General features: G+C 35.8%; 1 protein-coding gene across 1 annotated transcript; it reads left to right on the plus strand.

Annotated features, from left to right (window-relative positions):
• The first annotated feature begins 2655 nt into the window (after positions 1–2655).
• On the plus strand, positions 2656–12208 carry LOC118813443 (phospholipid phosphatase 1). Its single transcript, XM_036578780.1, has 6 exons — positions 2656–3047; positions 6406–6557; positions 8413–8684; positions 8890–8947; positions 9051–9227; positions 10753–12208. The coding sequence occupies exons 1-6, from the start codon at positions 2990–2992 to the stop codon at positions 10870–10872; spliced, it is 837 nt and encodes a 278-aa protein (XP_036434673.1). The 5' UTR covers positions 2656–2989; the 3' UTR covers positions 10873–12208.
• Positions 12209–25978: the final 13770 nt, after the last annotated feature.

Genomic DNA, 25978 nt, shown 5'->3' on the forward strand with positions numbered 1-25978 from the left:
TCACAATATTCTGTTTTGTTGTGACATGCAGTGCTCAGATGTAGTCTTGAGATACCTTAATATCATTATTTGTTTTTGTTTTTTAGAATTATTTAAATTGTTGATGTAATATGGAAATTGTGCTTTGGTAGTACATCATTTCAGCCACATGACAACAGCAAACTACTTCTATATAGAACCATGAACAGTCAAAGAACGCTTTGCATTATTAAGGGGTTCTTTGCATCATTAAAGGTTCTTTAGATTGATGGAGGATGTGCCGTAGATGGTTCTATATGGAACCTTTTTGAAAATGGTTCTATATAGCACCCAAAAAGGGTTCTTCTATTGTTAAAATGTCAAGCTTCTAACAGTAGAAGAACACTTTTAAGTGCTATATAGAACCTTTTTCAAAAAGGTTCTATGTAGAACCCCTTATAGCATATTCATGGACATTTTCGATCAGCCTAAAGAACACTTTCATGATGTAAAGAATGTTATTTAAGTGTTCATTAGGTTCTATGTAGTTCCATATAGAACCATTGTCTTTACTAAAGAACCCTTGAACAACCATCTTTGTTAAGAGTGTAGAGAGAACCAGAGATCTCCAATCCTGGTCCTGGAAAACCACCATCAAACTCCCCTGACTCAAAATTTCATGAATATTCTGAAAGACTGTTTTATAAAACTTGAACATTGAGTTGAATTAATCTGTCTTAATAATATTGTCCCTTGGTAACAAAATATCTGTGAGAGAGATTACAGATACACTGAACTCTGTACACCCTGTCTTGATTTTTTATATTCGCATTTTTTATTTAAAACTTTCTGAAGATACACAATCCTTAAGACAATTGTTGTACTTTTGAGGTGCATTTCCTGTACTTGGTTGTTATTACTGTTTTTTTTTTTACTTTTTAGATGGATACAAAAGAATAAATGATAACTTTGGAAAGTAGCAAATAAAGAAGATCCTTTAAACTTTATTTAAAGAGTGTCTCAAGATTACTTTTAAGCACTGTAAGCAGTACCTCTAAGACAGGAATCTTATTCGCAAAGGGCCTGTGTGCCTGCAGGTTCTCATTCTTACAAAACAGGAGCTCCACTGCATGAAGACTGAGACCAACTGATTAAACAAATGGAAATAGGTGTGCTGCTGCTTCATTGAAATGTAAACCTGCATCCAGACTCGCCCTTCTTGCATAAGTTTGGACACTCTTGCTCTAAAATGTGTCATAAGCAGTACATCTGAAGATGACTGTAATTGGCTATGACTAGACTTGAGGTCTAGACCAGTGTTTCTCAAACCTGGAATCCTGTAGGCCCTCTGTTCTTCACATTTTGGTGTTTTCCTTGCTTCAGTATGCCAATTCTAACTCAGTAAAGGCTTGTTAATGAGCTGATTAGTAGGATCAGGTGAGTTGGGGGCAGAGAAAAACACTAAAATGTGCAGAGCAGTGGGCCTCTGGGACCAGGGTTGAGAGTGTAGCCTATGTGGAACATATTACATTGTAAGACTATGCAATCAGCGGTGACACAACTGATTCTCCCCTGACCTCAGCTGTGTCCAGCTGTGGTTTGCCTACAGATCTACTGGCCACTGTGTTTAGCTCTGCACAAGACACTATGACTTTTAACACTTGTAGCTAAATCAGAACGTCAGTCTACATTTAGTGAGTAGTCTTAGTGATAACTTCATCTTGTCTAAGCAGGAACACCATTGTTATCTCAATAAGAGACCTGTAGAATTCTTCTGTTTTACAAGGTAACTTGATTTAAACCAAACTTTAAACCAAACTTGATTTGGTTTAAAGTCAAAGTTGTGTGAGTGCTATCTTACATACACGGTTAATGCAAAGTCAGTACAATTCATTCAGTTCACGCATATATCTTTAACCTTTGTTAAAACTATATACAAGCGAAAAATATATAATAACAAACACAAACAAGTACATTTAAAAATATATTTAATAAATACATTTTGTATTTTTGCATTGCAAAAATATATTTGAAAAATGTATTAGGAAAATATATGTGAAACGTATTTTTAAAAATATATTGGAAACGCTTTATTTGGATTATCCACTATAGATGCTTTGTAAATCGCTGTTGTAGGAAGAAAACCTTGTATCTCCATTTTTGACATTTTTCAGTTTTTGGCATAATTTGAAAATACCTGTTACCCTTTACATTGTACATAAATTTCATGATAAATAGACCATAACAAACGGCCCAAAATTACTTGGAAAAAACTCTGATTCCTTTGACTTACATTGAGAGTAAAGTAAGTTTTTCCTTCTCTGTGAAGTTGTCATTTTGGAGATACGAGGTTTTCTTCCGACAACAGCGAAATGCCAGGTCTGTTTTTTAAGTAACATTCAACAAAATTTCCATTAAATGCAACTGAACTTCAATCCCAGTGTGAAAGAGTTTATTAAATCTATCCCTAACCCTAAACCTATCTATCTATCTATCTATCTATCTATATATATATATATATATATATATATATATATATATATATATATATATATAACATTGTTTAGGCCACTAGTTAAAGAATACAGCACCTCTAGACTACAGTGCTTTACTCTAGTTTAGTCTGTGTCACTGACGTAATGGGTGTGAGCAGCACGTTCCGGTAAAGGAAAAGACTTTTCTGCTTTACAGTGCGGAGAGGAGGAGAGAAGGAGAAGAGGAGGAGCGTAAGGGATTGACTCAGTGAGGGATTGACCTCACTGTCATGCGATGTTGCGTTACCGGATAGCGGTCACATCGAACCATTTCTCTCCTTCTCCAACTCAATCACAATACCCAAGGCGTTACTACATGAAGCGCATCACACAGTCGATCTGCAGCGGACATGTTTCCTTATTTTTAGCTGAGCACATAGTTTGAGAGATATGTCGAGGAGCTCCGCTGCTGCGTCCCGCGGCCTTTACATGTGAGTCTGCGTCTGCTACGAAGAGTCTTCAGCCACAGGACGAGGGGCGCGATTAGGACTGTGACCATGTTCGAAGCAGAGGGGGTCTTCTACATTATTCTGGACGTCACCTGCGTTGTCTTCGGTGAGTATGTTCAGGGACCGGGTCTTCTGAACGCCCGCTGAGACTCTATACAGCCCTTAGGCTACAGTCCTGCTTTACCACTGAGGCGGTAAACTGCCCAGTGAAGAGGACTGTTAGTTTCCAACGTTGTAAGCCCGTTACTGAGAAAGCGTAACGTCCAGCGTATTTATCTTGTAGCGACAACTGCTGCTCTGCTAGGGTTAGTTCATCCAGCAGAAGCTTTCACTTCCTTTCGATTTCAAACTGAGGAGCTCGACTCTAAAAATACCGACTAAACAATTAAGGGGAACTCCACCTATTTTGCAAGTTATTGCATAATAATACAAATAAATGCATATTTAAATGGTGAACACTGTCAGCAAAATCGTTTAGAGTGGTTTGGTGTGAAATGCTTCTTTCTAGAGAAACTTAATGAGTCAGAATGGTTCACAGTGGTGGTGATAGGAACCAGACGTCTGAGGAGTTTAACTCCTGTAAAGGCTCCCTCACAGAATGTTGTTACATGAAATGGTTATAAATACACTGCCTGATGTCTGAGACATTGCTTTACAGTAGGTTTGCAATAAAGTTTTGGTCTAAAACGTATGGTGGAGGAATACATGGAGAGTGTTCTGGGGCAAAATAGTCCCTCCAAAAAACGTACTTTTTCAGGATTGGCCGTTATTTTACCATCATCAACATTACATTAAAAAAAAATTCAGAAGATACGTGTAGGTTCTATGGAGACTTTTCAAGGTAAAAAAAAGATACTTTCAACGACATTGCGTTTTGTTTTCTTACAAAATGTTTGCAGTCCTTCAAAAAAGTTTTCCATCCCCTTGCAATAGTGCAATAGTAAATCTACTGCATTTGCAAAGGAATGCAAAACATTTGCAAGGGAACACTAAACTATTGTAACCGAATGCAAAATAATTGCAAGGGAATGCAATATCTACCTTTTCTTTCTTTATTTATTTTTTAACAACCACAGCCCCTTAGGGGCTCTGTAAGGTTCATGGGTGGTTTGATGGGATGGTAAATAAATTGGTTACATTTGCATTGTACACATCAGGACTCCTGGTTCCTATCACCACCACTATAAAGAAAACTGAGACTATAATTTCCTCTGCAAATGGAGCACTTCACATCAAACCAACCTGAATGATGTTGGTTATGTCTTAACCGCTAAATTATATAGAAATTTTGAAAAATTGGTGGAATTCTCCTTTAAGTGCTGTTGTGCCTATCATGCTGATAGAAGCCACGAGACACATTGCATTTTCTGTACATTTGCACATGCAGTGGGATGTTAAGCTGATTCTCTAATCAGAAACCTGTGACTGCAACAGCATTTGAACTACAAGGTGTGACAAAAGGCAAAGGAATGCAAAAATGAGGAAGGTACACGAACAGGAGCACATTTAGTTTATCATGTGTGTACATAGTAAAATGAATCTTGAACATGCTTATATTTAAAGGTGTGGCTTGTCTTATCGTATGATTACTTTACTCATACACAATAAGCGGCCTACTCCTTTGCAAAATGGAAACAGTCTAAAAGCATGTGCAACTCGCCATTAGCTATACTCTGGCCAAAAAAGTATTTGGACTCCTTAAACATCTCAAATCTAATAAATTTCTTTAGGCTACTTCATGAAGTGTTAAACAAAATGATGTTTGTTTCAGTGAAAAACACTTTCAGCACAACATCAAACTGATGGTGGACTCTTTGTATTGGAAAAGACTAGAGAAGAACTCCAACCAGACTTCACTAAGGCTACTGTAATGGAGACCAGAGATGGACCATGTTCTTGGGAGGCCCCCACACTCCAAAAGTTATGCATAAACAAAACCAAAACAAACTCATGAAAATGAGATAAAATTATATTTCATGTTGATTTTGGATCATAGTTTCTTTCAAGCCAAACTAAGTGATGGAAGAGTAAACACTAACACTATCCCTTACCACCTGAAACGGGGGTGGGGAACTCTAGATCTTGAGAGCCAGTGTTCAGCACAGTTTAGTGATTTCCATCATCTGTTTATTGCCCAGTTTAGTGGGCATGTTTGAGTATGGGAACTCTCAAACTGTGCAGGACACCGGCCCTCCAGAACTGGAGTTGTGCACCCCCGGTATAAATGATCTCACTGGTTTAGTAACAACAAAATCCCATGAGTCATTAATAGTATTAAAAGATTGGCTTTAGAACAGATAACTTCCTTCACTTATTTCATTTATTTAATAACTTGTATATTCAAGATTCATTCTTCTAATATTTACGTCTGCAGCGGACTGTCCCAAGTATTTGAGCCCCTTTGGGCCCTGTGATTTATGGCTCGTTCAGTAAACTGCCCCTGACCGAGGAGGAAACGTCAAAGTCTGGGGCTGTTTTTCTTACAGCAGTGTCATTTGTCATCACTCTACAAAGAAACTGGTCAAATGATAACTGCAGCCACCTTTTGAAAGAATACTTTACCAGAAAGGAAATTACAGTCTTGGAGTGTTCTGCTTAACATAAATGCCACTTGGTTTAACTTTGGTTTTCTTACATTAAATGAACTTAATACATTTTTAGGAATGGCACAAATGTCCAAAATCATTTTGGGGCCACTATATACAGATGTGTGCTAATCTGCTTGTGTCCTGAAAGTAGGGAAAATGCAGTTTTTCCTTCATTTCCGATATTTGGTATAATGTCAGTGCCACTTTGTCTTTCACTAGCCTTTATATGCTTCTTCAATAGCTGTTTCTATCACTTTTTATTCTGATATCAGGTGGAGACAATAACCCTTATTCTAATATCAGATATCATATGATCAGTGAATGGAAATAGCAATGGAAGTTCATCAGATCCCTTTAAAATCTTAAAGTCTAGGTTTATCAATCGATTATTAGTCTTAATACTTACTCATCTGTAAGTGCTATGAAACTGATATGTAAGTTAGGTAGTTATGAAGTGCACATAAAGTTCTGAAACATGGCACCTGCCTCAGCTTCCCACAAGTGGGTTAGAAAAAGAGGTGTGATCCTACCGTCTATGCCTAATTTCATTTTATTGGAATGTGGAAGTGTTTGTATGGGACACTATATTTCATTTGGGGAAAAATGCTAAGATTCACAGCAGGATTGTTTATGGAAACAAACAAAGTATTATAGTTCATGGCTAGTTTCAATCATTCTTGGTGAAGTAGCCACTGTGTTGTTTCAGCAGTCACATGAAAAAGTTGTACTTGGTGGCACATGGTCACAATGGTTATTCATTCCAGTAAAGAATGCGAGCCCATGTGATAGTTTGCTCAGTCAATTGTTGTCTATTCATTTAAAACACTATTTCGCTTGTGGTGAAGTAATATAAGTTATTGTGATTCTTTTTTTCAGCTGGACTTCCATTTGCAGTATTAAATCTCCAGCATAGTCCATTCAAAAGAGGATTTTTTTGCAGTGATGACACCATCAAGTACCCCTTCAAAGAAGATACTATATCTTACCAGTTGTTAATGGGAATAATGATTCCAGTCATGTTATTTGTTGTAAGTACCTTTTGCATTATAGCTAAACTTTGATATTTGTTTGCAAAGCCCTAAAAGTTTCAAAATATTGTTGTTCAGAGTTCAGAGATTCATGTCTGTTCTCATTTTGTATACGTTATAGGAAAGTATCATACACCTTCTTGCAAATTTAGCTAAGAAGTCACCTAAATGTAAGGAAAGGAATTCGAGATGTATTGCTCACTACTCATGTGCATATTTACTGTGTTATAGATGGTCCAAATGGAGGCCAGAGTTTGTACATGCTATAATCACTAATATTATTGTACATGTAGTTATGAATGAAAGTAGAATGGGCTTGGTTGTTATGGCTGATTATCCAGTTCTTTAACATGGAGGTAGGCCTGTTGCAACTTTCAGGCTATAACGCTGAAAGTGAAAAAACCTTCATCCCATACATACTTCAGTGAACTAGTCCTAAGATATTTTTAAATATTAGGGGCAAACACCTTAAAATTAAATTTACACTACAGAAATTCTAGTCTCTTTCCACTGAGTGAAAATGTGAAAATCTACAGAAAACATTTAGTTAGAATAAGTATAGCATTCACTCTTAGCTCTGGTTGAGGAAGTAAACCTTGCACTGCTTTTAAAATGTTTAAGTCTTACACAAGGATTTGATATTACAAAAGCAGCTTTGGTATGTGGAACTTGTGAACATCTGAAGATGTGTTTCTACATTAAGAGCGTTGGAAAGTTTTATGGCTTGTTTTTGTAGACTTTTTATGGAAATTCACTAGTAGGGTAAAGGGCTAATTACAGAACAAAGCAGTGAAATAGGTGCCTGGTTGTCATTTCATTGCTTTGTATATTTAAAAAGAAAAGAAAAAGACACAATTTTTTTTTCTTTTCCTTGCAAAACAAACCAAACATAATGCAAATACAAAAGTAGCTCCACACACATGCTAGTATAAATGCTAATATCCCATTTGAATGGCACGAGTCAATAATAGTTGGAAATGAGTCTGAAAGCAAATAACATTTTTTAAAAATTAATACATTTCATTTATTTAGTCATTTGTATACATTCAAGGAATATTTGTCCATCTTGAGTGGATTGTTCCAAGTATTTGAGCCCTAAGTGGCTCCTTGCACTCTGTGCACAGGCCCAAGTATCCCATTCAGTCATGCACTTCAATATGAAGTATTATTTAAAAAATGACTCAAGCTAGAGTATATAAGTTGTTTAGTGACAAAAACTATTGACGTAGTTACTTTTTTGTATGTTTACAATCATAATCAGCTCGGCTATATCATGGTAAATAACCTGTACAAACAAAAATAAACCAAAACTTCACATTGCTATCAAAGTTTAAGACTTGAGACTAATTACATTTTATTTTTACACATCTTTATTTAAAATGTCTGAAGCTTACTTTTTGTTAAATTAGCCAACTAACATATTGGCATCTTGGCAGAACATATAAGCTGCAGTTTGAAACTAAATCTATAACATTTTAATCAAGGTTCTTTTTCATTTATAAGCTAGAAGAAAATTCAAAATAATGGTAAGAAGTAATAGTTTTTTACTAATAATCTCAAGTATAAACACAAGTACCGAGATTTAATTCTACTTGGTACCAAAGTACTGCAATGAGAACAGTTATACAAACAGAAGTTTAGCTCAAAAACCCCAGCTTCATTACAATAACTTTATATCTGCGCTCGGTATTTTACATTTATCACTGACTAATTTTAGCCAACTAACATTCAGTTTGCATTGAGTGTAAAACAGGATGACAAATTGCTTATATATAAACATTGGTCCAATTTCATTTCATGAACAAGTGCAATAAACAGTGTTTCTTATACATCTCCATAAATATCTTTTCTACAGATTGTTGTTGGGGAGTGCCTTTCTATATATCTGAGGTCCAGATCCTCTTTCATCAATGACTACATTGCATGCATTTACAAAGCAGTTGGCTCCTTCATATTTGGAGCAGCAGTAAGTCAGTCCCTGACTGACATTGCGAAGTACTCCATCGGTCGGCTGAGGCCACACTTCCTGACCGTATGCAAACCCAACTGGGACCTTTTGGATTGTAAGTCAGGCTACATTGAAAAATTCTCATGCACAGGAGACAAAACATTAGTCAATGAAGGCAGGTGAGTACTGCAAAACAATTCTTGATGTGGTCTCTGCAAAGTTATAGTGTTGTTAATAATAAAATGTACAAATATGTACTTTTGTGGATTTTTTTCATTTCACTCATCATGGAAGATCACTGAGACTACTGATGTTAGCAGTAGTTGCAGCTTTATGGTTGTGTTCTCTCAAGCTGAAAAGTAATCACTTTTTATCATTTTATAGGCTTTCATTTTATTCTGGACATTCATCCTTTTCTATGTACTGTATGCTGTTCCTTGCAGTAAGTACATCGTAGTTTACCTATGCAGAAAATATATTGAATTGACTCTGCATTTAGATATCAGCTGCTTATAATTAATACTGCTGTGTTTTACTTTTTAAAGCTGTATATGCAATCAAGAATGAAGGCGGAATGGGCACGATTGCTACGGCCAACTATCCAGTTCTTCCTTATTGCTGCATCTCTGTATGTGGGCCTATCACGAGTTTCAGACTATAAACATCACTGGAGCGATGTTCTCACTGGATTTATACAGGGAGCCATTGTGGCGGTATTTACTGTGAGTAATTCGCATTTCCAATAATACTACGTAGTCAAGAGTCAAAATACAGTCCTCAATTCTGTAAAGGTTGGGATGGTATGTGAAATGCAAATAAAGCAGTGATTTGTAAATCCACTTCAACCTGTATATAAATGAAAACAGAAAAAAACATAGATATTTAACGTTTTACCTTATCAATCTTTTTTTTTTTGTAAATATACATGTATTTTACCTGCAACACGGTCTAAAAACATTGAGACAGGGCAAATTTAGGACTAGGAATTTTGAACTAATGTTCAAAAACATACAGTTGAGTCATGCTTGGGTATAAAAGGAGCATCCAGGAAAGGCCTAATCCTTTATGAGCAAGGATGGATCAAGGCTTGCCACTTTGCCCAAAAATAACATTCCTCAATGAGTGATTACAAAGATTTTGGGTGTTTCACCCTCTGTGTTGCGTAATATCATCAAGATGCAGCACATCCGAAGAAATCTCTTTGTGTAAATGCCAAAAACCAAATGCCCATGACTGTCAATCTGTTAGAAGGCTCTGCATTTAAATCTGGCTGGGTTCTGTAAAGGAAATCACTACATGGGTGTAGGAATACTTAAATTTATTGACAAACTGTCAATAAATGTTATCCATCATTGCCTGCACAAATGCATGGTAAGACTGTAGTATGCACAGGGAAAGCGTTATGTCAACACCATCCAGAAACACCACCAACTTCTCTGGGCTTCAGCTCATCTAAAATGGACTGATGCACAATGAAAAGGTGTCCACCTTTCAGATTTTTAAAGAAAACAATGGATGTTGTGTCCTCAGAACCGAAAGAGAAAAGGACCATTCGGATTGTTAAAAGCAGAAAGTTCAAAAGCCAGCGTCTGTCATGGTATGGGGTGTATTAGTGTTAATGGTATGGGTAATGATAAGTGATGCATACTGATTTTATAGTACCATATGCTACCTTCTACACAGCGTATTTTTAAGGGATTTCCATACTTATGTGAACATGGCAACACCAGGCCGCATTCTGCATGCGTTACAAACAGCATGGTTGCATAGTCAGAGAGCACGGGTGCTAGACTAGCCTGTCTGCAGTCCAGACCTGTCTCCTGTTTAGAATGTCTGCCGCATTATAAACTAAAAGAAGCAAAAAACCTGAAGGAACTCTGTATAGTTGTGCAGCTGAAGACACAAGGAAGAATGGCAAAAAATCTCACTTTCAAAACTGGATCATTTTTTAGAAATGTGTTGTAGGCATCAAATTTGATTGATATGTACATTTGATATGTTTACAAAAACAAAAAAAAAGATGTTCATTAGATGAAACATCAAATGTTTGTGTTCTTGTATTGCTTTCATTTTATATTCAGTCAAACAACATTTACTAATCACTGCTTTCTGTTTTTTATTAGCATTTCTCATACTATCCCAAATTGTACTAATAATGTACTGAGATTTAGTGCCATTAATACAGACTTTCTTTACAAGCTTATGGTTTCAATTCTTAACTTAATTGACATTTTTTGCCCCACACAGGTGTTCTGTGTGTCGGATTTCTTCAAGGCTCAGCCCAAGGGAAACAAAGAGGAAATCTCACACACAACCTTACAGGAGACCACAAGCAATGTTAATCATTATGGAAGCACTGAGGGATGACAAGAAGGAGGAGAAAATGTGGGAAATTACTAGATCATATACAGTCTTATGTAAAGGTTTGGACTCCCTTTTTTAAGTTAACACATCCTCTATAGAGAACACTGTTCTGCAAATTTTAGTGCACAATTACTGTTTCTTTGCTGTTATTTAACACACTGGAAAAATAACATGCACATATTCAAAAGTGTGGGCATGTCACGTTTTGTGTTTTATTTTTTCAAATATGTTAAACTTAGCAAATAAATTAATGTTTACAGTTTGACAATTCATGACAACATGTAGTTTGACTAAGAGTGGCCAAACCTTTGTGTAAGACTGTATATTGAAAGAGGAAATGTGTTAAACAGAACAACGGTCACTGTTGCTGCCAATCTGTCACTGGCCTCCCTCAGTTTTCCAGAGAAAAATAGCTTAATATGGGTTTTATACTGTAAAAATCAGCCACTACTCCTGAAGCATCGAACATTCCATGGAAATTAGTTTTAGTTTTTGCATTACTATTGCTATAGTAGCTTAAAGCCAAAAAGTTTGCCATCGTAAATTTTAGTGTTTCTGTTTTATGAAGCTTATGATTCTGTATAGTTTTCTCCAAGAGTCACATAACACATTTTATGTCTCGGAGATTGAATACCTTGTGGACTGTACATTATTCACATACATGACTTTTGCGTTAAGAGGATAATAGTTAGAATATCCTTTCTAGGTTCCGATAGGGGAAATTATGTCATTAATGATGCTAGCAGCACCTCACAAATGTTCAGTACTCTGTATCAAGTATCAAGTGCACATACAAGCATTTCCATGTATATGTTTGTGTAATAATACACTTACCTATATTATTACTGAGGAGTCACTCACATTTCACACCAAATATGGACACAAAGGGAGCAGAATAAATAATAAAATGTGTCCCATGGAGGGTTGTGAGTGTTAGGAGGAATCCTGTTGAGCATAGCTTTTTCTAGTATCACGTTTTCATTTTGTATGTTTTATGGTACATGTCAATAAGGGAATGGCAAACATAGAGAACATGCAAAATTACACTGAATTTGCTTTTGGTACATTATTTATACGTAATCAGTGCATTGTTTTTGTTTGCTTTATTTTGAAATTGTAATAAATATGTAATCTGTAACATGCTTTAGATATTAATGCCTAAAAGACTTTCCATGTAACCCTTGAATTTGTCAGTTCTTTAACTGGTTGCTACAATGGTGCATCCCTGGTTGTATCCACATCTGGTTGTATGTCAGGTTTTATAAAGCATTATAATATCTGTTCATAAGAACATTGTAAGCGTGAATGCTGTTTTGCACAATAACGCATTTTAACAAGCTTTTGATGTTTGTGCTGCAAGCATACATGCATACATAGACCTGCATCATTTTTTAAGCACACTTTTATATGTAGTGTGAATTTGATAGAGTTGATATATTTTAGCTAACTGGAAAAAACTGTAATGCTATGCTAGCTGGCTACAGATGCTGTTAGCAGTTAGCAACCAAAGCTAAACTGTTAGCACAGAGAGGTGCTTTATGCTAGCCAGTAGATAACAGTAAATAACAGTTGCTTTATTTAGGAAAGAACTAGCATTAGCAATGGCTTCAAGCATGCTTCGCTAATTTAGCCTTAAACAGTTCCTACATTGGCAGATAGAGCAGAGCAATATATACACATCTGATGCTCAGAAGATATACCTCTAAATAGTGTACCTCTTAAAATATTGAAAACAGGATGCTGTTTATTATTTTTTACAATAAATTATATACTATTAAATACATGAATTACTAAGTTGTATGTCCTCTATTACTAGTACAGTTTATTAATATTTTTTGCCTGTAAGGGGCACTTGTCATAATCTATAACGTTTTATTTACTAAAGTGAAAATTCTGTAAAATTTAAAAGACATAAAAAAGTCACTTGAATCTTGTAACAGCTTGGTGTAAAGCTCTATTAAGTGTTATAGTGCATTACAACATAAGTATGTAAAGCTTCATTAAGTGTTATGCATATATTTAAGACTATCTAAGAACAGTTATACAAGCTTATGTCTGGTATTATAAGTTCTAAATATTATATATGCCACGTAACACCTTATAAATGCATTTATACTGCAGTATGAATAAAGGATTTATAGGAAGTGTTACCAAAATATTATATATCTCAGATCCTGATCCTCTTTCATCCGTGGCTACATTGCATGCATGTATGAAGCGCTTGGTTTCTTTGTATTTGAAGTTCCTGATCGTTTGCAAAACCAAATTGGGCCTTGTGGATTGTAAGCCAGGTTACATAATTAATTATTTTTTAATGTAAGTTAATTTAAAATGATTTTATTCTAAGCAATTTGGACCATTTCTATTGGTGCGCTCATCATGAGTACAGCACTTTTTCAGACATTTCACTTAGGTTTGCAAGCATGGCACATACTCTGTTCACTTTATCAGTTGGAATTAAGGGAAGTGAGAGAAGACAAGTGAAAATATAAGTTCTGTATTTAAATTATGCGGCAAAGCCTGGGGATCATGAGATTGCCAGCAAAGTAAATTTCACTTTCTTTTCACATCCACTAAGCTCTTAAGATGCAGGAAGTGAGGTGACTGATTCTGGTGTGTGCTAAACACCTATATTTATAAAGCTATTCAATCAAAAGCTAAGCTACGAGCAAGTTTTCTCTAAGATTAAGAGAACTCTTACAGCACATTGAAAGGGTGTCTATTGCCACCTTGTGGACAATTGTGGAAATACAGGATTAAAGTATGTGCATGAATTTCCTAGTCTATCAGACAAACTAAAGCTGAAAACGTTTGAATGTGATCCAAAATAAAATGGAAAAGATCAGATTCCTGCTGGACGAAAAAGGTCAACTAGTGTAGGTATGATATATAATATAGAGAATAATGCCCAGAAACAGCATGTTTCACCAACTATAACACATTCAACAGTTCCTCTTAGTTTATAATAAAATATGAAAATGTTTAAATGTGAAAAATCTTTCAGCACTTTTGTAGTTAGCGATTAACATTCTTATTCACATTTTTACCTTTAACATTTAACACTGCAAACAGAAGCTACATGTTACTTGTTTGGTTTACCAATTTAAAAATTATATCTGACGCAATACTACAATTAGCAATTGAGAAATGGCACTTTTGGGAAATGTAGGCCTCAACACTTCACCACAGCACTAGAGCATGTAGTGCATGTATCTTTATTTTTTGTTTATATTTTTCTGGATCATTTGAGCAGAGCAGCTGTCCTTTACATTGTTTCAAAATTTCATGTTGAATATACAAATGATCCTTCTTCTATTTCAGGTCTCTCCAAAGTGTGGCTCTTGGGAAAGATTTGGTCCTCAAGGCTGTTTGATTCAGCCCGTCAGAAAGTTGCCCTAGTTCCCTCAACCAATGAGAGAACAAGCATATTTATATGGAACTTCTTTTTTTCTTTTAAACTTTTAAGTCCTTTTAGTAACAAAACATACAGTTTAAGGGTACCAAAATGAAATTAAAAAGAAACAATGACCCTCAACACCCTACAGTCACCACTGACTGCACTGTCACTGTATTAAAAGAAGTGAAATACAGTCATATGCAAAAGTTTTGGTACCATTGATAAATTTGACATTTGGTTGATTCTCTAAGTGAAAATAAGTAAACACATCCTCTGCAGAATTACTGTTTATTTGCTGAATTTAACATGTTGAAAAAAGAACCATGAAATGTGGCCTGTGTAAAAGTTATGGCGCATTTTATATTTTATGTGTTTTTTTTTCTTGTCTGTGCTTACTGGTCCATGCTCCAGTGACACTTTACTTTAAGTGGTCCTTTTTAGATAAAACAAACACTCAATGGACTTTCAGTAACCTGTCATAAACATATGAGGGTTAGGAATAGGTTTTGGGTTAAAGTTAAGGTTAGGGTTAGGATTAGGACCAGGGTTAGGGTTAGGTTTTGGGAAAGGTCAGGTTTTGTGTAATGGAAGTAACATATTAACAATACACTTAATTAATGTAAGTAATGTATCAACAGTACATCTACAAGATTTACTTCAATGTATCGCTGTTGTCGGAACAAAACCTCGTATCTCCATTTTTGTTGCTTTTCAGTTTTTTACATAATCTGAAAATGCCTGTTGTCCTTTACATTGTGTGTAAATTTCATGATGAACGGACCAAGACAAATGGCCCAAAATTACTTGGAAAAACTTTTGGTTCCATTGACTTACATTAAAAGTAAAGTAGGTTTTTTCCTTCTCCTGTAAAGTTACCATTTTGGAGATACAAGGTTTTGTTCTGACAACAGCAGTATTCAGATGCTTCACTATTGATACTTCACTGATATGTTGTTGATGAGTCATTGATAATCTGTTAAGAGTTATTAATCATCTACAGAGGACCACTCCAAATAAAGTGTTACCCATGCTACCCCTGCTCATATAATTATACTTACCAGGATGTAAAAGGAAGAGCCAGAAGATGGCACTCTTTTCATGCTTAAAGTTTTACTGTGGTCCATCCAACAGCTGCACTAGAAGCTGAATAAAATGTGACTACATGCAGTTCAGAAGAGTGGACTCCAGAATGGAGGATGTAAAGATCATTTTTGAAGTCTGCAAAATAAAAAAAAAAAACCTGGAATATGCACTTGTAAGAAAACAGAAATAAGTATTTAATATAAGATTGAATATTTCTCCAAACTCCTCATGTACACAGAATTGTAGCAGGACTTAATCATTTGTATTCTATTTCATTTGATGTGTTTGGAAAATAGAATATTTTAAAATATTTAGAATTTTTAATATATGATTTTCATGAAATTGAGTGTCTGCTGTTCAACATTATTCACTGTTATTCAGCTTTCACCAGGAAAAGTTTAGAATCAGTTTGCTTTTTTCCATATTAGAAAAGAGAGCATTTAATGCCTCATGCTTTATCAAGCAAATGACAACATGTACTAAATATTGTGTGTAGATATATAGTGACATTGTTACTCACAGTAAAAACTTGTTTGTACACACAACCAGAATGTTCATCAGAGTGAACAACTGCTCCATTGTTACTAGAGGAGCTAATGAGCTAATCTCACATGGGGTCAACTTTGTTTATTTTCTGACCCACCTATGGCTCTTAGAAATGAACTGACATTTCAGTTTTACCAATTCACTGGTAAATCTGCGACCACCCCTCATGCAGCTCATCCTGTGCATTGTTTAAAGAACCATTTGTCTGCCACTTCCTACTGGGCTTTTAAAGTTCAGAGTTATATGGTACACTTGTTGCTGTTGTTATTAAACCATGTATCTCTGAAATGGCAAGGAAAAACATTATTAAAGGCGTTATTTCCTTCTTTTTTGTATTTTATTTACTTCCATCAGTTCTACTTATGATGGTTGTGTGGGTCTAGGTACCAAAAAACCAGTTATAATTCTTTTTAGGCGTCACCAACTTTACTTCATCTCTTAGAATTAAACAGGCTGTTTTTGTAACTGTGTTTTGAAGACTGACACATGTAAATTATCTCTTTTCTGATTGGCTGCCCTAAATTGTGCATGAATCATAAGACAGCATAGGCTGAAGCACTTCTTATAGTCTCAACATAAATGGGTGGGGCTAAATTGCTGATGGGTGGATATATGTAACTGTGTTCATTTCTGTGACATCACAGAAACAGTATATTCAAAATTAGCTATTTTGCAGGTGGATGTGTGGATTTTAAAGTGAAGAATAATTTATGTAGATCAATGTATTGAAATTTTCTTCCAAGCATTTGGATTGTTGGTTTATTTATAATGAAAAGTTCACATGGTGTTAAAAATGAACCAGTAAATAAAAAAATAGTGTAGTAATGAACTTTTCAATGGGGTTGCCAGGTTAGACCCAGCGATTTCACTGGGGAGGCAAACTGCTAGAGAAAAAGGTGTGTGGCAACATTGTGAGAGAAGAATGTTTGGCTGGGCAACAACCTAACCTAGCCTGCATCATTAACACCTAAAAATCCCAGGCTTATTGCATACTAAGGCATATTAACCAGTAACTACAGGGACTTCAATGCAAACTAACTAAGCTATTCTTACATTATAGGTGTGTGTAATAAAACTTTGGGCCTGCTGGTGGGTCCTGGCCATTTAAGGTGTAAACATTTACTCAGCTGTAAGAAGTATTCAGCTTTTGTGATAAATGATAGACATTACTATACTACAGTCAATGTTGTTAGATACTCATTTCTGATAGTTGCCTCATATCACCATCATATAGTTTACTTCATATATGTAGCTCACACAGCAGCACTGCTGAAGTGTGCTGGGCAAGTTATTAGTGTGGTCACAATTCTGTAAAGATTAACAAAAGAATAGTGTTATTAACCAGTTAACCACATTTTAAAATGCGGTTTCACTCTGGAAAACTGACAGTGATTTTCTCAAGATTTTTATTATGTTATGTGAAAAATACTGTACGTTTTGTTCCCTGTACTATTTCTACTCTGCGCTAAACTACACTGATGTAGATATTTTTTTAGGTGCTTTTAAATGTTTTTCTAGTATAGAAGGCCAGGGTCAGCTTTAAGCAAAATGAACAAGAATAACATTAACATTTTGAGCAGAGCTCTCTCGCTTGTGAGATACTGTATGTAATACTGTTTACACAAAGTAGCAGAACTTTTCTATGGTGACTGCTTTATTGATGATAGCTGACTTGGTTTTATAAGGGTGGCCAGAATGGGAGGGTAGCACTGGTCACCCTGGCTATACCCTTACTTTTCATATGACTGTAATAATACACTTCTGAGTTTTGGTAATCTGAGATTTTAGACAGAAGGTTTAGCTTTGAAAGAGACCACCGGGAGAAGAAAAGGTGGGTTATACTGTTGTTTTCTGGCTTCTGTAGCTCTGAGGTTACACACAGAGCTGTGTTTTCTTGTAATTGAATTTTTGATGACATTTATCCAGATGGATACTGGAAAATATGGTATTCCCGATGGCTTACCTTAGTAGAGGTGGGCTTCCTATGTGAAATTGCCTACATTAAGAAACAAAAAGAGTTTAAGTCTTGATTAAATGAAATGATGACAAATGTTTAAAAAACATTCTATAAAAGTTCTAAAGTTATAGGAAATACAATGAATCCACTCAGGCAGACTCCCATTAGCTGAGCTGGGGAAGTTTGTGAGCTCTGTAATACAGTAAGGAAGTCAGAGGCATTGTTAATTGTGCAGTGCTGAACTACAGAAACAGGTGCAGTAAAAAGGAACAAGGCGTACCAGACGTGTGTCATCAGACCATCAGTAATGTAGACCCAGCTTGTCAGCCTGACTGCCGGAAATAGCAGAACTGGCCGTGTTTTCTCTGGCCATGATACTGAATATGCAGTCATATGTGACCACACAGGGCGAGACACAGCACAGAGATTTCAGCACAGTAGAGGAGGATTAGGCCGTAATTACAAAGACAATATCCACACAGAGCTCTCTCTCTCTCTCTCTCTCTCTCTCTCTCTCTCTCTCTCTGTGTGTGTGTGTGTGCGAGTCTGTGTTTGCACGTATGTATGTGTTTGGGTATGTGTTTTCATATATCTTCAGGACAAAAATATTCTGACCTGAAAAAAAAACCCAATATAATAGTGCAGAAGGAATTGGTTCTGGAGTGGAGAAACACTGCGGTGTGTTTGATTAAAACACACAACACAGAGGACACTTTAGCTTAATGTATTCCATTTTTGCTCAGAATCAGGTCAACAATGTAGATGTTTCACAATCTTGATGGGCACAGACAGGAGGAGAAAACAAACAAACAAACAAACAAACAAATAAAACTGCTCTACAGGTGAGAGCAGTTTACCAGAGATCTCAGTTGGAAGGAAAACATCCTATTCCATGCAAATTGTTACACTGTTACACTAATGTTCATGTTAACGTTTGAAAAAGTCACTAATCATATCCATAATTTTTATTTTATTTATGAAAATAACTTACATAGTGTAGATTTAAATATAAAATACACAAGTAAATGTAAGTATTTATTAAAACTAATTTTTTGTCAACTTACCCACATCAAGATTTGAACGCCACTTTTGAAATATGAGGAATTTACTAAAGTTTAGTAAATTTAATTTTGGTTCATATTTCAGACATTAATTTAATTATAGCTTAATTTTGGACATAATTTTAAAGTATCACCTCATTCTGGATTTCATTTCATTATATCTTTAATCTGGATATTAATTTCACTATAGCTTCATTGTGGATATTTATTGTATTATATCATCTTCCTGGATATGTATTACAACAAATTTCTGGATGTTTATTGTATTATATCATCTTTCTGGATAATTATTGAATTATAACTTATTCATTTTTAACTTCTTGATATTATGCAGCTTCCTCAGTCATACAGATACAGCTCTGTTCATCTTCCTGTGCATATCCACATCCAAATTATATATATAATATATATATATATATATATATATAGAGAGAGAGAGAGAGAGAGAGAGAGAGAGGAGAGAGAGATTTATATTATTGAAAACATTGAGTAGAAACTTCTGAACAGAAGTCTATATAATACATATAGACTATAAGTACAATGGAGCTGCAGCCTGTCTCTGTTTAAAAACTAAAAAAGTCCACCCTTTGTTTATTTAATTTCCAGTCAAAATTACAATGTATATAAGTTATACATTTTAAAGCACCAGAAACATATTTAACAGAAAAGTACACAGAAGCCTCAACAAACAAAACACAACAAAGTTTTTTAGAACATATGTCATCAGTGTTTCACAGAAATCTTCAGGAATATTTCCCCACACCTTCAAAGTTCAGTCTTAGAAGTTGGTTGCATTTTCTGCTTCTCACAATCCAAGTAATCCCAAGCATATTCAATAATATCAAGTGGTCAATCAGTTGTTCTGAGAATGCCAGTAGCTTCTTTGTTTGATTTACAGATTTTCTTCTTTTTTTTGTCTATTTTTGTTCTTTTCTCAGTAAGGGCTTCTTTACAGCTACACATCCTTTCAGACTCACAGTGTTGAGTTGTCTGCTCATGGTGGAAGGATGAACAGAAACCTGTTGATTTTTTCAGATGTGAAATGAGGGTGGAGTTAGACTTTCTCTCCATGATGAAAGCTTTAAGTACTGTTTATCTGATGCAGACGGTTTTGGAGGTTTACCAGGTCTTGCACAGTTGTTAGGAGTCCCATTTTCTCTATACCTCCAATTTTGGAAACTTCTGTTTTTAGTGGATTATCTTAGATCTAATCTTCTCAGAAATATCTCCTGAAAATGAATAACATGTATTTAATGGTTGTTTTGACTGGAAAGTAAATAAAGATTTATTTAATAAGATTTATTCTCTGTGCTTTGCACAGTACTGTGAACTAAACTTCACAATACAAAGATAATACATTTACAGGCAACATAGTTGATTAACTGTTCAAGTGGCTGATATGTCAAAGCCATAGTAAAATAAACTTCCACAGTACAAGAATAAAACAATAACCCACTTTCTTCAAAACACCTTTTGCACTCGTCATCAACAGTCCTATCAGGTTTGCTAGCAGATTAGACAGTGTGTTTTCATAGCACTGCTGAAGCACATACATGCACTAATGAGTCCAAAATGAAATTAAATGTCATGAAGGACAGAACATCTGGCTTAATCTTTATCGTATTTGTGTGCCAATAACATCTGCCAGAAGTTATCTGTGACAGATTTAACTGCCAGAATGGATTACTGACGAACTCAGCTTTGACTGATAGACTAGAGAGCCATGAAATGTTTATATTTGCTCTAACAACAATAAGTAGAATGCCTGACTTTCCAAAGGCAATGAAAACATCACAGTCACTGAAAAAGACTACATAACTTCTGCTTCCATGAGCATAATTTTGCACATTGTTGAGAAAATCTTTTTTATGATCTGTAATTTTACCATAATTATGTTTTGCGAGATGTGATAAGCCAGAGGAAAGAACATGAAAAGTGCACTGTAGTGTTTTAATGTCTGAAAACCAAGCGTCAAATTACAGGCTGACTTAAATATAATTGATCTGAGCTAAATGTTTCCAAATGTGTGGTGTCTAAGCTCTTTCTTCAGTGTTTGAACACAGCGACTGATACGTCTTCTGCTCGACTGTTCAGTCTGTTCCAGAACGGAGTTACAGCACACAAGTGTTATAAGGAAGAGTGAAACAGAAGCTCTGTGTAATCATCAGTGATGACTAATGAGGGAGAGAGAGCGAGAGAGGGAGAGGGAGAGAGAGAGAGAGAGGGAGAGAGAGCGAGAGAGAGAGAGAGAGAGAGAAGAAAATAACAATATAGAAAAGAGACAGTGGTGATCAAAGCTTATAACAGAAGCTCTGAATAATCATTAGCAATGTCTGGTGAGAGAGGGAACAAGAAAAGAACAGAAAAGAAGGAAGGAAGAGGAAAACAAAACAGAAGAAAGAGAAAAGAGAAAGAGATAAAAATGGGAGGAGAGAGAAGAAAGGGAACAGAAAAGAAGAGACAAGAAGAGAAGAGAAGATGAGTGAGAGAAAAGAGCAAGAGCGAGAGCAAGAGAGAGAACCAAAGAGGATAAGGGAAGAGTGAGAGAAGGGAAAGGAGAGAGAAAAGGTAAAGAGAGCAAGGAAGAAAGAGAGAATAACAAAATGGAATGGAAGAGAGAAAAAAGAAGCAAAGAGTGAAGAGAGAGAGAGAAGAGAAAGGAGAGAGAAAAGGGAAAGAGAGGAAATAGAGAGAGTAGAAGAGAAGCAGATGAGAGAGAGAAACGGACAGAAACACAAGGGAAGAGATAAAAACAGAAGAGAAAGGAAGAAAGTGAGAAAAGAACAGAAGAGAAGGGAAGAGAGAGAGAGAAGAAGAAGGAGAAGCGAAGGGAAGAGAGAGAAAGAAGAGAAAAAGAGAAGGGAAGACAGAAAAAGAAGAGAAAAGATGAGAACAGAGGAGAAAAAGAGAGAAGAGGAAGGAAGAGAGATAAAAGGGACAAGAGAAAAACAGAGACAGAAGGGATGAGAGAAAAATGAGAGAACTGAAGAGAGAAAAGAGAGCAAAACAGAGGGGTGAAGGGAAAAGAGAGAAGAGAGAAAAACAGAGGGGTGAAGAGAAGAGCGAGAGAGAAGGGAAGACAGAAAAGCACAGAGAGAACAAAAAGAGAGAAAGTGAGTTATCTCTGTGGGATTTTTCGGCGCTCTCTTGAACAACAGGAAGCAGGATATGAGGGGCTTCTCTCTAGGTGAAAGACTCCCTGTCTGGAGCACAGCTGGAAGGAAGACAGTACGTGTGTGTGTGTCTCTGGTTGTGTAAGACTTTATGCACTGAGCTGTTGTGGGCAAAAATAAAGACATTCAATATAGATGTTGATAGAAAGCATAAGATAAGCATGACATGAGTTCAGAGCAGAATCAGTCATTTATTCACATGACACACAGTCACACATGGAACTCAAGTCAACCTGTTTGGTTCACTTATGTATAAACAAAAACAACAGGTTTTCGCAGATTTACTTTTCCAGGTTTTACCAACTGAAAAATTCTATTAACCCTCAGAAGGGAGTTATTGCTGGTGATTAAAAAGTATGTCAGTTAATGTTTATACACCCATGCATATACAGCTATTAACATATGTTATTGTTTACAGTGTATAATCACTCAGTTCATTCACTGGATGTGACATGCACCACTGCATTGTCACCTGCATAATATTTATGCGATTTTACTTACTTATTTTTATACTGCACATTATATTTTATGGTTGTTTTAGTATATTTTATTACATATCGTTGCTATCTATCTATCTATCTATCTATCTGGTCTCAAACGATGCTCACTGGAGCTCTGTCTAAAATGTGAATTCTGAACACATTTATAAGTAGAAAAGGTGACTTTTTAAAATAATATTATAAATATTGCATTATTTACATAATTTTTGTCATGTATCATTTCAAGTGTAAATATATAACAATTATATTTATCAAACAATTATATTTATTATAATTATTAAAACTAATAATATTTTTTGTGTAATTACACTTAAATAGTGTAAAATTACACTAATAACAACATTTGCAAGAGTCAATATATAAACTGTTGTCAACAATTCACAAAATGTAAGCTTATAAGATACTGTATATATACTGTATACTGTATAGATGTACAAAATAGCGCAAGCATCCCATGAAATACTCATGAATGGCTTTATCAGCCATCCTTTACTATGTCCACCAATGGCCAGTTATCATTTGTGTGGTGGTCCATTCTCAGTAAATAGTGGCATGTTGTTGAACTTTTTAAACACTGTGTACATTTACTGTCCACTATATTAGACACACTTACCTTGTTGGTCCACTTTGTAGATGTATAGTTAGATATGCTAATGTGTCTTTTTCTATCTAATGTGTACTAGTCATCTTCAAGCCTTTCATCAGTGGTCACTCTGTGACTATATGACCACTGTTGGCTGGATATTTTTGGTTGGCTGTCTATTCTTAGCCCAGCTGTGATACTAAAGTGTGTAAAAACTCCAACAACACTGCTGTATCTAATACACTCAAACTAACACGTCAGTGTTACTGCTGTGATGAAAATGGCCCACCACCCAAATCTGATCAGCAGTGGTCCTTTTTCACCGGTGGACAAGAGGGCCTGATACACTGTGTATACAGACAGTATATAAATGGACAATATGTGTGCATATTTAATGTCATTATATATATATATATATATATACATATATATATATATTGAGATAAAATGATGTGCATGTAATAATATCCCAGTTTTATATAAAGCCTTGTGCAACAATACTGTGTTGCTGCATTATAATGAATAATTGTGAATATTTCTGGCAGGGTGACTGATAGTTCAGTATGTATGTTTAGATAAAATTATAATAATTTGAAGTGTTCAGGTAAAAAAACACTTATCATTGTTCAGGTGGTATAGGCAGTACACCCCCACACACACTTGATTTGTAACACCAAGTGATACATACCACCTGCGTTTTGCACTCAAACTGTGACTTATCTCACCACCATAAGTGTTTAGACTCTCAACACTGGGGCTAATTACACTAATGCTGCAAGAACAAAAGGAAATACTGCTCTTACTGTCATTAACACCACTGTAACACCACATGTTCTCTGTAATGTTTTACTGCTTAAGGGAAAGTGGAACAACACAGAGCATTCATCATTTTGATGATCTAACCTACCAGGTCGTGTCTGTGATTAAAATGAGTAAGCTGAGAGTGATGGGAAATGATAAGTAGTCCATCATTGTCAAAGGAAGCAACATATACGCTTGCAATGCAAATGAGCCGCATGTAACAGAACCAAAATGTGAATATGATTCATAAATGAAAACAGTAGATTCTGGTTTGCATGTTATTTTTTGTTAAGCTACTTGGTAACTTCTTGCCTATAAGCTGCATTCCAATGGCTAAAATAAAAGAAATAAGAGAACAATGAAAGGAAACACTGATGATAATGCTGTGGCAGTGAAACCAAGAGAGCCTAGTGTACCTACCTAACTGAAATAACTGCTCAATATAGCAATCTCTGCATAAACTAAGAGAATTACCATTACCTTCACTGTTCTGATCTAGAAACAAATTACTTTATTTTGGATTATTTAAGGAATTCAGTACATTAATTATGATTCTTTTAAAAAAAATGAAACAAACAGTCAGATCATTACATAAACTAATGCTCATGAAAGCATGAAGTTTGAGAAGTCTTCATTATTAATGTTGTTTATCTCTCTGAGGGACACTAATTAGTCTGGACACTGTAGTGGGCACATTTTTTAGGAGGGGGATGTGTTGAAAGGTTCTCAAATTTGACTGCAATTTGATATGATCCAAAATAAATTACTTAAACATTGCTTAAAAATAGTAATGATAATAACAATGTCCTAATTCTTTTTGGGTGACGTAATTCTGTTTTGTGCTACATGGCCAAAGTGAACTTGTTGAACATCCCATTCCAAACCATGCACATTCATATGAAGTAGCCCTGACCTTTGTGGCTATAACAGCCTCCACTCTGCTGGGAAGGCTTTCCACAAGATTTTGGAGTGTGTCTGTGCAAATTTGTGCCCATTCATTCAAAAAAGCATTTGTGAGGACAGGCACTGACATTGGACAAAAAGGTCTGGCTGGCAATTGACGTCCCATCCCAAAGTTGTTCAGTGCGGTTGAGGTCAGGGCTCTGAAGGCCAGTGGAGTTCCTCCAGACCAAACTCATCAAACCATGTCTTCATGGACCTTGCTTTGTGCACAGGGGTACAGTCATGCTGAAACAGGAAAGGGCCTTCCCTAAACCACAAGGTTGGAAGCATTTAAGTGTATAAAAAGTTCTTGTGCTGATGTTGCTTTCCGAGGCAGTTGGGAACTCTGTAGTGAGCGATGCAACAGAAGGATTTTTATACACTACTCAGCAGCCCCACTCTGGCTGAGCTGTCATTGCTTATAGATGCTTCCATTTCACAATAATAGCACTTACAGTTGACCAGGGCAGATCTAGCAGCACAGGAATTTCACTAACTGACTTGATGTAATAGTGGGATCCCATGACTGTGCCATGTTTGAAATCATGGAGCTGTTCAATATGACTCATTCTACTGCCAATGTTTGTCTATTGAGATTGTATGGCTATGGTTGATGCTATACACCAGGGGTGTCCAATCTTATCCACAAACGGCCGGCGAGGCTGCAGGTTTTTATTCCAACAAAGCATTAGATCACCTGATCAGCAGTTTGAAGGCTGAAACCAACTGACTAAACAAGAGGTATCAGGTGGGTTCCAGCTTGTTTTGAGTGAAAACCTGAAGCCACACCGGTCCTTTGTGGATAAGATTGGACACCCCTGCTATACACCATACGATGAGTGTGGCTGAAACAGTTCCATAATAATCAGAAGGGTTGTTCACATACTTTGGGCCATATAGTGTATTTGCCTACTAGCTCTAATGCAAAACTAAAGAAGCAACCAAATATGCATTGGCAGATGAATGAATGGTTTACTCAAAAATCTAATTTACACCATATGTAGTAAGTTAGATTTTTGAGTAAACCATTCATTCAAGCAAGTGCACTGTGCCCCTGATTGGCAGT

This window comes from Colossoma macropomum, unplaced genomic scaffold (genome assembly GCF_904425465.1).
Source record: "Colossoma macropomum unplaced genomic scaffold, Colossoma_macropomum, whole genome shotgun sequence".
Lineage (NCBI taxonomy): Eukaryota > Metazoa > Chordata > Actinopteri > Characiformes > Serrasalmidae > Colossoma > Colossoma macropomum.